The sequence below is a fragment of the Oxyura jamaicensis genome, chromosome 1 (genome assembly GCF_011077185.1).
Source record: "Oxyura jamaicensis isolate SHBP4307 breed ruddy duck chromosome 1, BPBGC_Ojam_1.0, whole genome shotgun sequence".
Lineage (NCBI taxonomy): Eukaryota > Metazoa > Chordata > Aves > Anseriformes > Anatidae > Oxyura > Oxyura jamaicensis.
In genome coordinates, this window is record NC_048893.1 from 198,913,971 (window position 1) to 198,927,808 (window position 13,838).

The 13,838-nt window shown below is 41.6% G+C and overlaps 1 protein-coding gene across 1 annotated transcript; it reads right to left on the reverse strand.

Annotated features, from left to right (window-relative positions):
• Positions 1–757: 757 nt before the first annotated feature.
• Positions 758–11,514, reverse strand: ALG8 (ALG8 alpha-1,3-glucosyltransferase). The gene is made up of 13 exons (XM_035330115.1): positions 11,363–11,514; positions 10,704–10,782; positions 9,578–9,771; positions 8,425–8,534; positions 7,512–7,579; positions 6,972–7,098; positions 6,019–6,122; positions 5,800–5,920; positions 5,419–5,558; positions 4,968–5,107; positions 3,649–3,746; positions 2,503–2,575; positions 758–1,422 (listed from the first exon to the last, which is right to left on the reverse strand). Exons 1-13 carry the CDS (start codon positions 11,440–11,442, stop codon positions 1,191–1,193), a joined length of 1,566 nt encoding a protein of 521 aa, XP_035186006.1. The 5' UTR covers positions 11,443–11,514; the 3' UTR covers positions 758–1,190.
• Positions 11,515–13,838: the final 2,324 nt, after the last annotated feature.

Here is a 13,838-nt window from a genome sequence, read left to right on the forward strand (position 1 = left end):
AGCATCCAAGGGGGAACAGCTCCCCTCCCTGGGATTTATAGATGGAAGCATTTCGAGTGCCTTACAGTACAGCTTTGAGGCTGAAACAGCACGAAATACAAACAGAAGTAGCTCCCATCTTCCCTGCAGGGGGTATGGCAAAACATGACATAAAAATAGTAGAAATTGTGAGAAAATAATGAGCTTGTTATCTGTGAGTTTAATCCATACCTTGTGTTTACACAGATGGTCTAAAATCCTACTTACTCAGAGCACCCTTCTTCTCACAGCAACCACTCTGCTACCTGCTTTCCTACCAGAGCCACACATCAACATTCAAAATATTCAAAGAACAGAGCATAGCCATTTAATCAATCATCCCCTCTAAAGGGGACCACATTCTTTGACAGGGATGAAGTCCAAAAACTGCTCAAAAGATCTATCCCCTCTGCCCTCCCCAGAGTTTTGTGTGGCATCCCCGGGCCCCAAAACAATTCTACTCCTAGAGCAAAATCTTTGAGGGAGTTATGTAGGTTTTCAAAACCCTTGTCTTCAAAAAGAAGTACGATTAGAATGCATTAAAACCTCATTGAAAAGACTCTATGAAATAGAAAGATCAGAGGGACATGGCCATATTAAGCAAAAACACAAAGCTGAGCTTCTGAACACCTGAAGCTGCAACAGAGCAGCCCAGGAGAGTTTCCTACTGTACGTTATGTCTTGATTTGTACCTCAACAGAAGAGCTTGGTCAGGAGCTGAATAAACGGCAAGAAAGGCTCAAAACAAAAATATCAAATTCCTTTTATTTTCATATTCAACAGTATGCAGTTACAGTGCTCTCCCTACACAGGAATGACCTCTAGTAATTTCTGGTTCCCTTTTTATTAAAATACAGAGAGAAATGGCAGGTTTTCCTCAGGACAGAAGCCTGAACCTCTTACATCATCAATATGAATACAAAATCCTTTTTCGTTAAGCTTCACAGTTTATTCATGGCAAAGCGTCGTCTCACTGCACCACGTTATTGTGATGTTTCTGATCAGAGGTACAGTAGTTGGACAGTACAGAAGTGCTGGAAGAAAAACTCCCCTCACGGAGATGGCAAACATACAGGTGTCTGTCAGACAGGGTACATCCTTACAACAACGCCTCACCGTGCTGGATAATCCTCTCAAAGGGATAACCTGGGATGGGTCCCACCAACGCAGCTTTACGCAGCCTTTTGCCTAACAAGAACGTGCTCAGTCAAGACACAGATGTACAGTTTCAGCCAAGCGTACGTGACACCCAGAGCACAGTAAACAGAGGTCAACAACAGAGGGACAAAAGGAAAGTGCAGCTTCCAGGAGGTCAGAGGAAATACAATTTCACAGAAGATTTCCAAAGGCACCAGTTGGACGAGGTAGATTATTTCAAGCCAGTTAAGGAGAGGCCTCTCTCTCCTATCAGAATTAAAAGAAAAAGATGTTTAAATACATGTTGTTACTAAACATAACTACTTTTTTCAGCTACTGCTGATGACACAAAGAGGGCAGAGAATATCACCCACTAGTTCACAGCAAGGCTTTAAGTAACAGTCAGACCTTCAGTTTTCAGGAGGAAAACACGCACTAACACACAGTAGAGCTAATTCCCTTATCGTGTGTCTTTTCCACCGAGCTCCAACAGGCCTTTGTTGAGTAGAAATGAATCTAGGTGGAAATCTCAGCAGCTGCTCTGCTTCACTTCACATCATACCAAAGAACAATTACACAGATCTCGTGTATTTCATACACGGGTTTGTTCCATGCAAGTTCTTCTACACCCAAAGAACTAGAAACTTCAGGTTTATCATAACCACTGTCCCCTCCCCACAAGCGTTCTGTAGGAAACCTAAGTTAGTCTCTTGGAACAGCCACCGCTAGTAGGGTTTTGACTGCAAGTAGTCAACAGGCTACACACACGTTCTGATTTTAGCAAAAGTCATGAACAAGAAATTTGCAAAAGCTTGAGCTCTACACAAGCTAAGCACCTACAGGGGAGTTAGGGCACTTGAGACGGAATGACCTGAGGCCAGAACACTACAGGGGTCAAAAGCAGTCTGGCTGAAAGAGGTTGACCTATAAAAAGCTGGTGACCGATGTAGTAAATACAGGTTTATAGTATTTCCAACAGATGCTTCATTACAACTTGGCTTTGCCATAAAAAGTTTGGGAAATAGGATAGTGGAGACTACACGATTTATAATAAGCACTATCTTTGGTTGAGTGGGTAGGGGATCAACGGCCTTCAAAATAAACTAGGTTTACACCCTGAGACCAACTGGACAGTTGTCACAGTTCAAGCAGAACAAGGATATCCTATAAAAATCCTATCTTAAGCCCTCCCCTCCTGGGAAGAGGACAGAAGTATTGTCATTTTAACACAGAAAACTGACACTAAAAAACATGAAAACTGAAGTGCTGTTTGTCTTTTATGACAACACAGTTCCCAGTGACGAGGTGGTTTCATTCTCGACTTCAGGAACACATTTGTTTCATTACCTGAATAGAGATTTCAGCGAAGAGAAGCTATAAACCGTAAACAGCAGCATGAGCAGTATTTTGATTGGAAGTTCTGAAATATAAAGAACACATATACATTTAAAATTAGTCACAACAAACATTTACCACGTAAATTACAGCAACCTTAAGTGCTAGTATTGAAGCTTGTGTTGTCCAATTTAGTTATTTTCTCCAAACCAGATTATTTATATATGCATTTACATAGAATATGTTTAGGACACAATAGACACATTTAAGACACAAAAGAATTAGCATATATATTTACTAAACAAAATGCCAAGCACACTGGATATATAGTGAACACAATTACAATATATGACAGCACTGCAAATAAGATTTTCCTGTTCAAAAGTGATTAGGAATTACTAGGAAGCTTAAAACATATGAACGACAGGAAAATCTAGTTCTAAGTTACGCACTATAGAGGAGTTAGTTAACAGAGAATGTAAAGGAAGTTTCTCAGGTCTCAAGGCAGAAGCTCATCTATTGCACATAAATGGCATTACTTGACCAGGAGATTGTCTGGATTTGAACTCTCTGAAGTATGCCAATCATCACACAAGAGGCTGCACTGTTGTCATAGCTCTGCTTATTTCGTTTAAACCTTAACACATCAGACCTTTGATTAAGCAGAGGCAGGAGGAAGAAGGAACAGCATTCATTCACACACGAAAAGAAATCTATCCCTACACATAATTGATTTAATTGTTGCTACTGCAGCGATTTTCATTTACTTGATAGCACTAAGCAGTAGTCAGCTGGAAAAGTTAGCTGGAAAACAGCCTGCCAGGGTTGTAGCCTGAAGTTCCCTTTATCACTCTTACTTCACATGGTTATGTTATGTTAGGCAGGGGAAAGTTTCTAGAACCATGGCAGAGAGAGGGATAACAAATATTGACTATTACAATTCCCCATCTCTATTTCAATTTGAATTCTATGATTCTCCCACTGTTTTTTTTTTTAAACCAATACTTCTTTTCACTAGTGGGAGAGCTCATACTTAAGGAAACGGGCTCACATATAGCATCCTACAACTTCTAACCTATTACATGAAATAATCCAAAACCATTATCCGCTCTTCAGCTACCTGTAACAACATGAGAGCACAGAAAGGAGACACTTTACCTGGCGCTGTGAACAGCAATGGAAAAAGGGAGAAATGCCCTGTGGTTGTCAGGATCAAGTAGATACCAGCATCCTTTGCCCTCTGAACGGACAACAAGCTAAAAATGACAAGAACTTATGTTATCCAGTTTTCTTTTAGCAAAGAAACTTCGTTTCAGCAAAAACACTACGCAAGTCACAAAGGAGATGAAAAACAGGTAGTATGAGTTACGAAGGACCCCAATCCTTCCATATCCCGGACCTGTGATGGAATGTCCTGCTACCAAGCCACCTGACTTAAAAATGCAGGAGAAAAGTCAACCAAGAAACCCTCTCCCAGAAAACCACTCACTCACTGAACACAAGTATCAGAAATCCCAAAGTTTTTTTAAAAATGCTATTTTTTCCCCTACAAATGGTCTTTTTCCCTTGCTATCTGCCTGGCAACACTGTCATCCCTGCTTCCTTCTCCTTCCTTTTGTTCTTCCAGTGTTAATTCCCTCCCACAACTGCCAGCCCAGCCTGAGGTTTTATGCCGGTGGTTGCAGTAGCCCTATTCACGAGGTCACATGCAGGAGCTATCTGAAACCGTGACGATGAGCTAAGCGTTAGTAATCTCACTTCCAGGCATATTCACAGATTTCATTTATGCTTCCTTGACAGGTGTCTGAGCATCCATTCTGCTTTATCACCAGTACTGCAAAGCGACTGTGTACAGTTACAAGTGATGCAGCACACCATCAGTGTTACTTTCCGATTGTTCTGATGATAAGTGAACATGGGTACAAGTCCTGGGTTAGGATTTTAGTCACTAAATTCAGACCTGCTTTGCCAAACTTGAGCACTGGGGGCAGCCTGGGCTGGGGGCAGGTGGCCCTGACCAGGGCAGGGGTTGAATTACATGATCTTTAAGGGCCCTTCCAGCCTAAACCATTCTGATTCTATGATTTTATTAAGCTTGCCCTCAAGTTACCAGTATGGAAGAGAGGCTTTAAGGGGAAGCTAAATGAATTATTTTAAGAGCTCTGGGGTACCCACAATCTGAAGTATGAAAACCTTCCGTGAGCTTTTTCCCCCCATTATCTTAAAAATCACATCTGGATCCAAAGACACAGATTTCCTGTTACACTACACAACTTAACAGCACTCAGCACTCTAAGCCACATTTTATTCTGAAATTAACATACTTGAAACCTATTAAAACTTTACAGCTTAAGGCATTCTATAAGCAGGTTTATTTTATGAAATACACTGAAAACCAAGTGATCCTCTTTTGAGGATTCTTCAACAAGCGGCTGCAGGTTCAGTTTGGCCAACTACCACACGTGGGATTCGCTTACCTTAAAGGCAGAATAGCAAGGAGTATTGCTTTTTCATGCACGTGCCAACCAAACATGAAGGAGCTCAGTGCACAAAGAACAAGGCACTGGAGAAAGCCTCTGGGCCCTTGAGGTTTAAACCAAAGACAGAAAACAGAGGGCTAGAAACAACAGGCAAAAACAGGACTTCAGTCAAGCTTTGCAATCCTGAAGGCAAGCCATTATCCAAAGATTTTCAATGTTGAACAACTGTGTTCCAAATATATATTAAATAAAAATAATTTCATTTTCTTTTGGATATACAACTGTATCCAGAAAGATTAACCCCGTATCCATCGTAATAATTTATTATGAAAGAAAAGGTATTGTTTGAAATTAAAATGAAATTAAAACTCATATGAAGTACATGCTAACAAGCTTAAAAGCTGCTGGGGACAAAACAAATGTTTCCCAAACCATGATTTGTTCTTACCAATATGGATACAAAGGTACAGATCAACGTTGCCAGCGGAGTCACAGAAGGAAGGACGGTGTGCTGGAATTCTTGAACCAGCCCCCCTGTCATTGAGGCTTTAGGAATTTTTGTGGGATCAAGAAAATTATACTTTAAGCCTGAAAAAAAAGAGTATACCGTTAAAAAATAATAAAGAAAATACAGTAACTGCCAAACTGAACTGTTCTGTAGAACAGAACTTAAGTACATGGTTGAGATTTTTCTGTTTTAAAATATAACAGGCAAGACTGATTTCTGACCTGACTGATTTCTACCTGCATTTTAAACGGGGAAGGAAGCTAAAATCCAGAGAGCTCTATCTGCAAATAAGCACCAAACCACAAGATGTGCATACTGTACCAACAACTGTGAGCGCTTTATCCACGGCATTGTACAAAGCCCAGAAGTTTGGGGCCCAGTAAGCATGGCAGAGGCCACGCTTGAAAGGGAAGAGCCGTGAAATGACTTGAGGCAGCTGGCCCTGATGGAAAGAAAAAACAATAAAAAAAGATATGGTTTATAGTTTTGTAACACAGCTTTCTCGCTGTTCAGGTGAATAACAAGAAAAGGGGTTATTACCAAGACTATGAAGGGGCCCAACGAAAGAGCTGAAACAAGACAAACAATCAATGCCAGAAGAGTTACATGAAGAAAGCTGAAACTCCTCCACTTCAGGGATCCATCTACAAGAAGCAAACAGATTATGAACACAGTTACTGCAGCAAGTGGAGAGGCAGACAAAGCATTCCACCCCACCAGTGGATCGCTAGCACTTATCTTGAAAAAACACAGTCCTTCATATCAATATATTCAATTGTTTTCCTCAGCAGCTAGTTTTTTTGTAATTTAAGGTACATGTCAAAGCCAATTTTGCTCATTAGACATCTACATACTACTGCCCATCTCGGCAAAACCAAGTAGCAAGGCTGACCCAGACAGAAAAACAAATTTTGTATTAGTGTAGTATCTTCATACAGTTAAGAGTATGGGTATTTATTTTATTCTGAGTTTAAGTAGAGAAGGAAAGTACAACTTGAGATTGCTCCACTTCTTTTAAGTGATGTTTGTGCTCTGCATTTGCCTATGCCCATTTACTTTTTCTATGAGGCAGCTCCGACATTATACGATCTAATGTTCCCCCCCCCACCCCCTTTAAAGGGGAAGAATTTCTTTGTTCATGTGAGAAATAAACACATTTTTCAGTGCTAAAAAGTGGACAGAAGCCTGAAAGATGGACTTTGGAATAGCCATCTAATCGTTTCTTACTCAGAATAATTCTTATAGCTTCAAACTGCCATCTGCATTTTGTTCATGTTGGATTTTCTTAATAGAGAACTACCTAGAAACAGGAATTTTTGACATACAAATATATTAAAAATATCTCTAAGGATCTTTCCAACTCTGCTCCCCGAGATGAACTTTCATTTCGCCAACAGCCATTCTGATCCAACGGTACCTGCATGTTTTGTGTCTTCCCCATACCCCATTAAACACAATTCCTCAAAAAGCGAGCGAGGAAAACCCCATCTTACCTGCATTATTTGCAGTAAAACAATAGGATCGCAGCAAGTAAATGCCATATGCAGGGGCCACATACACGTAGATGTGTTTGAAATGCAGAAGAATAGCAAAAAGTAGAGCGCCCTCCAAATACCTTTTCTAAAATAAAAGAAAGAACAAAGAAGTCCCAGATTTTCTACTTGTTCTTCCTCTGCATGAACTTTAAATTAAAACTTTAAAGGCCTCCCCTGCCTGCAGCCTCAGAAATACATTTTCTAAGGACTGATGACTTGGAAGGAGATAAGATGGCAGCAAACCATGTCACTTCGCTGAGGTGTAACACAGGATCTAGCTTTCTCACAGGGAACTGAAATGCTTCAGCATCAATAAGCAACAGTGGCTACATTCAGGTTCTCTTCTTCCCCCCAAATTCAACAAATAATTCGACACCCAGATTAGCACACCCCAACTTGGAGCCACTCCCGTTAGCTTCAATAGCAGCAGCCCAAGAAGTGAATTGATGTATGTAAAATGTTTATGCAAATACAGAGAAAAGAGCCACTCAAGTTTACCTGACATAGTCGAGCAACAGAGAGAAGCATCAGGCCAAATAGAAAGCCATTGTACTGGAAGTGAATATCTGAACTTGAGTCAAGAAAGGAATAAAGTAAGCACTCTCTACTACTATTAGGTTTTTGAAGAGACTTAAAAGATATAATCAAATTAAAATAGAACTTAAGTCAAGAAATTAATCTTAAATTCATGTAGACAAAGTCATTAATCTTACCTGTAAGTACACCAATTACAGACACAAAGACTACTAACCCTAACCCTAGAATATTATCATGATGAAATGAAGCTTAGCAATCTGACTGCTTATCTGTCGTGAAGCTTACATGACAAAATAAAAGGTTAATCATCCACTTTTTGAATTTTTAAATACTAGTTTCTGCCTTACATTGGTTTATGGATGGAGATGGTAGTCCTCACTTAGCACCTACCACCTGTAAGCATGCAACTTTGACAAAGACAAAGAAACACAGAATGAGTCCTTCCCGTTAAGGATCTGTTTTTCCCCCGGTTCCCTGCTCAACAAAATCAACGCACATTATGTCAAAACTGACTGACAATAATTGGACCTCCCAGAATTGTTTTTATACCCTCTTTAAAGAAAATTTGCTAATTCTCACACAGTGTTACCAGTTAAATACATCCCAAACATAAAGCACTTGTAAGGTTTTCCTGTACTTGGGATAAACCTAGAACTGCACCAGGCTGGTCCTTTAGCAGTTCTGGCAAGTCAGACCAATTATTTGTCATTTTCTATTTTGACAAATAATAACTGCAAAGAAAACATGAAGTTATTCAACTAACCCCAGAACATGAACAGCAGTACTACTTGCTGTGACAGTAAAAACATCCATGGGTTTGTACCACATGCTGTAAAGTGTTAACCCCACAAAAAAACCTGATTTGAAAGGATACGATCCACAATTAACAGCCCAAAGTTCCACAAGAGCAGAACAGCAAGAATAAATGTTGGTTTTTCCAAAATATCCTTTGCAGCTCGCTTTCCATTTACACATCGGCAGCATCTGAACAACAGCAGAAGAAACGTTAAGTCTTAATTGAAACAATTAACGAAACCACATTGCTTTTAAAAGCTGAGACATGCACTTAACCTGAGGATAGCATATGGCTGGAAGACAATGACAGTTCTTGCTAAACTCATGAAGAGAATATAAAGTAATTTATAAAGCTTACTAGGAAAAAAAGGATTTAAAATACCGGTAGCTGTAACATTTCCCACATGCTAAGGTTTGTGATCAAGACCAAGTTACTTAACATCTCATCTTCATTTTATAACACTAGTTTTTACTGTCTGTTTGCTGTCAGCTCCTTAGCAGAGACCAGAGTACTGCTACATCTGGAGACAGTGTACTGGGTTGTATTTAAAGTCCCCAGTAAACCTGGCTTTCCCCCGGTACTGTGAGCTACATGCTTGCTTACTGGCTAAGAACATCTTCTAACTTCAGGATGAAGCCATTTGGTTCATATGTTGAAGATCAGATTAAAAGTTTGTGGGTGATGTGTTTTATTGCTCTGAGTAGCATCATTCTTCTCCCTCAGAAAGCCAGGGCACCCTAAAAGCACAGAATCTTAATACTGCTAAGTAAGACTTGGAATAACCAGTTTATCAAGAACTTCGAAAGCACTCAAGTGACTTATGTTTGAGCTCATACTGGCATTTCATCACAGATTTCTTATACGCTTCTATTTTAGAAGAACAGAGTGATAAGAAAATAGGAAAAAAAAACAGTTGGGCTCACCCAAGCTGACTCACAGGTCCTACAAAGTGAACCCATCACAGAAAGCAAATACCCAGAGCGTGTGAAATGGCAGCTGATGCCTGAATTAGTAGGAATATGATCACATCTACAGCAACATCTCCAAGAGAAACAAAACGTTATCTTGCATTTAGCAGCACATTCCATAGCTGTCCCATGAGTAGGTTAAAGCAACTTTGACAATTCCATGCGTTTACAAGCTTATTTGTACAAATAATTTTGATATTACTCTAGAAGTTGGAATCCTGAAGACTACCCAGTGTCCCTACAATCAGAACATTAAGACTTACTCACGAACTGCATAGATGAAAAGGATATCCGTAAAGATGACAGAAAATCTTTGGAAGAAGATGGTTGCGTGACTGCTGTAATTCAGATTTTCAATGACCAACATCTTGGGGTCGAAGTACTTGGCAATGTGTGAGAGTGCATATTCAAACCAAGCAAAAAAAGGTGGATAATCCAGGGTCCATTCTGAAGTTGCCTAAAGATAAAATGAGATTAAATACTTTAACACAACCTGTGCTGTTTGCAGTCCTTCACATCTAGTTCATGACATCAAATCAGTTGACATTTTATCTCAACCTTATCTTTTGTCTGCATGAAAGACATCACCAGCACAATCAATCCTCTTGATCTCAAAAATTACTTTTTACATGTTACTTTTAATAACCCCTTTTAAATCCAATAGTATTATTTAATCTTTTATTAAAAGGACAGTTGTTATGCTCTGAGCAATGATTGACATTTTTACCCTATTAGATCAGACTGTTGGAAAGTTCTGACCCACACAGATCCCTGGATACACAGTTCCTAAACGCTTACGTGGAGTCCTAGAGACTGCTCTTTATCCCAGAACTCCAGGAAATATTTGGTGATACTGAACCTACAACTGGGTTTTAACCTATCATCAACCTGAATTAGGATCCACCTAGGTTAAAATCAATGCATGCTAGTAGGATACTAGCTAGTAAGATACCATAACATTAATATACTCGTTAACTTCATAATGCACAAACCCCTTTATGAGATTCATTCTTTATTGCAATAACTATGAATTATTAATGACAACAGCGAAGACAGCAACAATGCAAGACTACCACACAGCTTGCTCCTGTGTTAGGCAGCCTTTTAATAAACCACGTGCATTAATTGTCTTTTCCATTTTGCCTTCGTAACTACTAGCAGCTGTCCCAAACTATTCTTTTTTTAAGTGTTATATAGGGCCAACAAATTGGGATTGATATGCTTCTGTAGCACTGCTATCCAGCTGCCAGCCATCAGTATCCCTGGCATGTATGTTCTGTAAATGAAGTACTTTTTTTCCCCTCTAGCATTCAGAGAGGCTGGCATAACTAATACATCTCTAATTCATACACAACTAATGAAAGAACATTCAACCCTAAAGAAACTTACTTCATAGTACCACTGAGAGAGAGGTAAGTTGTGCGTGATGGCGAGCCAGTTCCTGTGCACTTCAAAATCTGTGGAATGACTACAGAAGGTTCACGTTAAGTCACACGTATGCACTGGAAGGAGAAACATTACTGAGTACAAGACCAGAAGCAGCTAAACAGGGGGCTTACATCGCCCAGCTCCCAGACAGAGATCAAATAATGTGGGCAGTAACAGAGATGCTACACAAACTTCATACCCAGGACACAGATGGGTATAAGACAAGGCGCATTGTAGGTATAATATAGGTATATTATAGGTCAAGAATGACTTATAGCTCAGCCTTTTCTTACAATTAATGCTGCATTTTCTGGGTTAACTAACTCTTTAAAAATAATTAAAAGTTTATGAGGAAAAACCTGCATTTATTCCCCTATTAATTAAAAATCGTGCCTGTTTCAGCACATTAAAGCCCCCGAACAACAGCCAGGATGCCTGTAAACACCTTGAAGCCCAAACTTAATTTCCTTTTGCACCGCCCAGAGGATGAGGCGGCGATACCCCAGGGACAGCAATAGCTCAGGGAAACAAACTCCCCCGGGGCCGTCCCCACACCGAATGAGTCCCCCCACCCGAGCAGGGGCAGAGCCAGCAGCCCCCCTTCCCTGTCCCCTCCTTACTACGTGGGGATGAGGAGACACTTGAGGAAGGAGACGCCGAGCGCCAAGACGCCGAACCAGCTCCTCCCGCCCGCCGCCATTATCGGCCCGCCGCCATTACACGGCCGCGCCCCCCGCCGCGCCGCGCATGCGCCGGAGCTGGGCGTGAGGGGGGGACATGGGGGGGGGGGGGAATGGCGGTGCTTGGAGGGGACGGAAAGGGGTTGCGAGTGCGGCTCCTGGCTCCACACTGCACCATTTCAAAATAAAATTATGTGCTTGAAAGCGGTGTCCAAGTGCTTCTCGAAGTCCTGGAGGCTCGGTGCTGTGAGCACTGCCCTGGGGAGGCTGTCACAGTGGATTAACTACCCTAATTTTGCCCTAACGCTCAGCCTGACCCTTCCTGTCATGCTGTTCCCTCGGGTCCTGTCGCTGTCCCCAGAGAGCAGAGCTCAGTGCCTGCCCCTCCGCTCCCCTTGTGAGGAAGCTGCAACCCACCATGAGGCTTTCCCTCAGTTTCCTCTTTCCCGGGCTGAACACACCAGGTGTCCTCAGCCACCCCCCATATGTCTCCCCCTTGAGTTTGGGAGTGATACTGGGTGTCGTGAGGTCAGGACTGGTGCTGGGTGTTACGGGGTCAGGCATGGTGTAGGTGAAAGCATGGGGTTGAGTGCTGTGGGACCAGGAGTAGGGTTGGCTCTTGTGGGACCACCAGTGGTATTGGGTGGTGGCGGGTCTGGGTGATGTGTGGTTGGGTGGTGTGGGACCAGCAGTGAGGCTGGGTGGCTGTGGAACTGCCTATGGAGTTGGGTTGTGTCGGACCTGGGGGATGTGGGGCTGGGTGGTGTGGAGCCACTCTGAGGCTGTATTTGCTGCCAGGGCTTGAGCTGCTCCTGGTGGCCAGCACCTCCATGAGGAGGGGACAACCTGTGGTGCTGGTTATATGTCTGTCATTACTGGTCTCATGCAGGGTTGGTTTTGCCCAAGCACGGTCCTATCTCCCTCCCTTCACGCTCCGCTCTTTTTTTTTTTTTACTAGGGCTGAGAAATGCTGTTCTTATGGGGTTCAACATCAGCTGCTGCTTCTTCCAGGACAACCTTGGGATATGGTCAAAGAGATGTGGGGATCTGGCTCACACTGGATCTGGGTAATCTTTCAGGGTCTCTCTTGTAAATCCTCTGCATCTCCTCTGCTGTGGCAATGGGCAGTGTGCTGGGTAGCCCCCCATGCCAATCTACTCATCAGCACAGGTTTAACCCTATCGATCTGATTTGTGAAAGCTTCCTCCACAGGGCCAGAAGCACGGTGTTTGTGAGTGCATTAAGGTGGGAAGGAAACGTGTAGCAGCTTTCATGCTGAAAGTTTCCTTGAATTGAGCAGAAGCCACATCAAAACATACCAGCTTAGCCCTCTTCCAGGGAGGTACCATCTCCAAACAGTGTCGCTGGGGGTTGAGTGACCTTCCAGGTACAATGTGCTCTTCTACAGGAACATACTCCATTTGTTAGTTCTGTCAGCCTAGAGGGCAGATATGTGCAAAGGGGATGCTTTCTTTGGTTGCTTACAGCAAACTTTGTCCTTCCAGGAACAGTACTCATAGGGGCAGCCTGGAATCATGTTAATAATATGTTAAACTTATTATTTCCATCACCAATACATTATGGTTTGTTCAAAAACGAATAATTTCTATTACACGTTTGAAACATGAATGAGCTACATTTAAAATGGCTTGGATTATTTAGAAAAGCATGTTTTCTGCAATGACACTTTTTTTGTGAGCTTCCTATACTTCTCAGTTGTGGAGACTTCTTGGGAAGCGTTGCAATGACACAGTGTAAAATAGTAAGAGGAAAAGCTACAGATTCAGCAGAGATCGTTGCATGGAAATGCATGTCAGGCAGAGCATCTACTGCTTCATTCACATTTTATTTACTGTCTTCTAAAATACATATTAATAACAGTTCACAGAAGACTTGCAGGCAGATAAATGCAACCAGATTTTCAAGTGTGATACCCTACAGGCTCTCTATAAAAGTGGTAAGAAGGTAAAACCATCTTTTGACTCTTTCCAAAAGGTATTAATTCAAAAGTATAGCTCTTAGTGAATCAGGGACCCAGTTCTGATCAACAGAAAAATCCTGAAAAATCCCAAATTGGGATTAGGAACAAGAAAATAAGAGGGAGGGGAATGGAAAGAGGAGGAAGAGAAAATAAATTATTTACTCCACGGAGCCCTCCCCTGTAGCTCCTTTTTTTTTTAAAAATAAATAAATAAATAAATAAATCTGAATCCGTAGGAAAACCATTGCTCCTATTATTCCTGAGTGAATCTGACAGCATGATCTGCTTGATCCAGCCCTTCTCACATAGAATTCTGACTGTACTAATTCACGTACGAGCCTTTTACTGGGACCATCACATATTAGCACTGCTTGTACCCTGCACGTTTGTGACCAGCAGTGTGTGGGTAAAGGAGACATTAAAGAATTTTGCTCA

What these genes read in the sequence shown, in the direction of transcription:
- ALG8 (XM_035330115.1), bottom strand. Translation starts at nt 11,442, where the DNA reads ATGGCGGCGGGCGGGAGGAGCTGGTTCGGCGTCTTGGCGCTCGGCGTC. An exon ending in TCTCTCAGTGGTACTATGAA is followed by an intron (nt 9,772 to 10,703) that starts GTAAGTTTCTTT and finishes TTTTATCTTTAG; the next exon opens with GCAACTTCAGAATGGACCCT. An exon ending in TAAAGCGCTCACAGTTGTTG is followed by an intron (nt 5,559 to 5,799) that starts GTACAGTATGCA and finishes CTTTTTTTTCAG; the next exon opens with GCTTAAAGTATAATTTTCTT.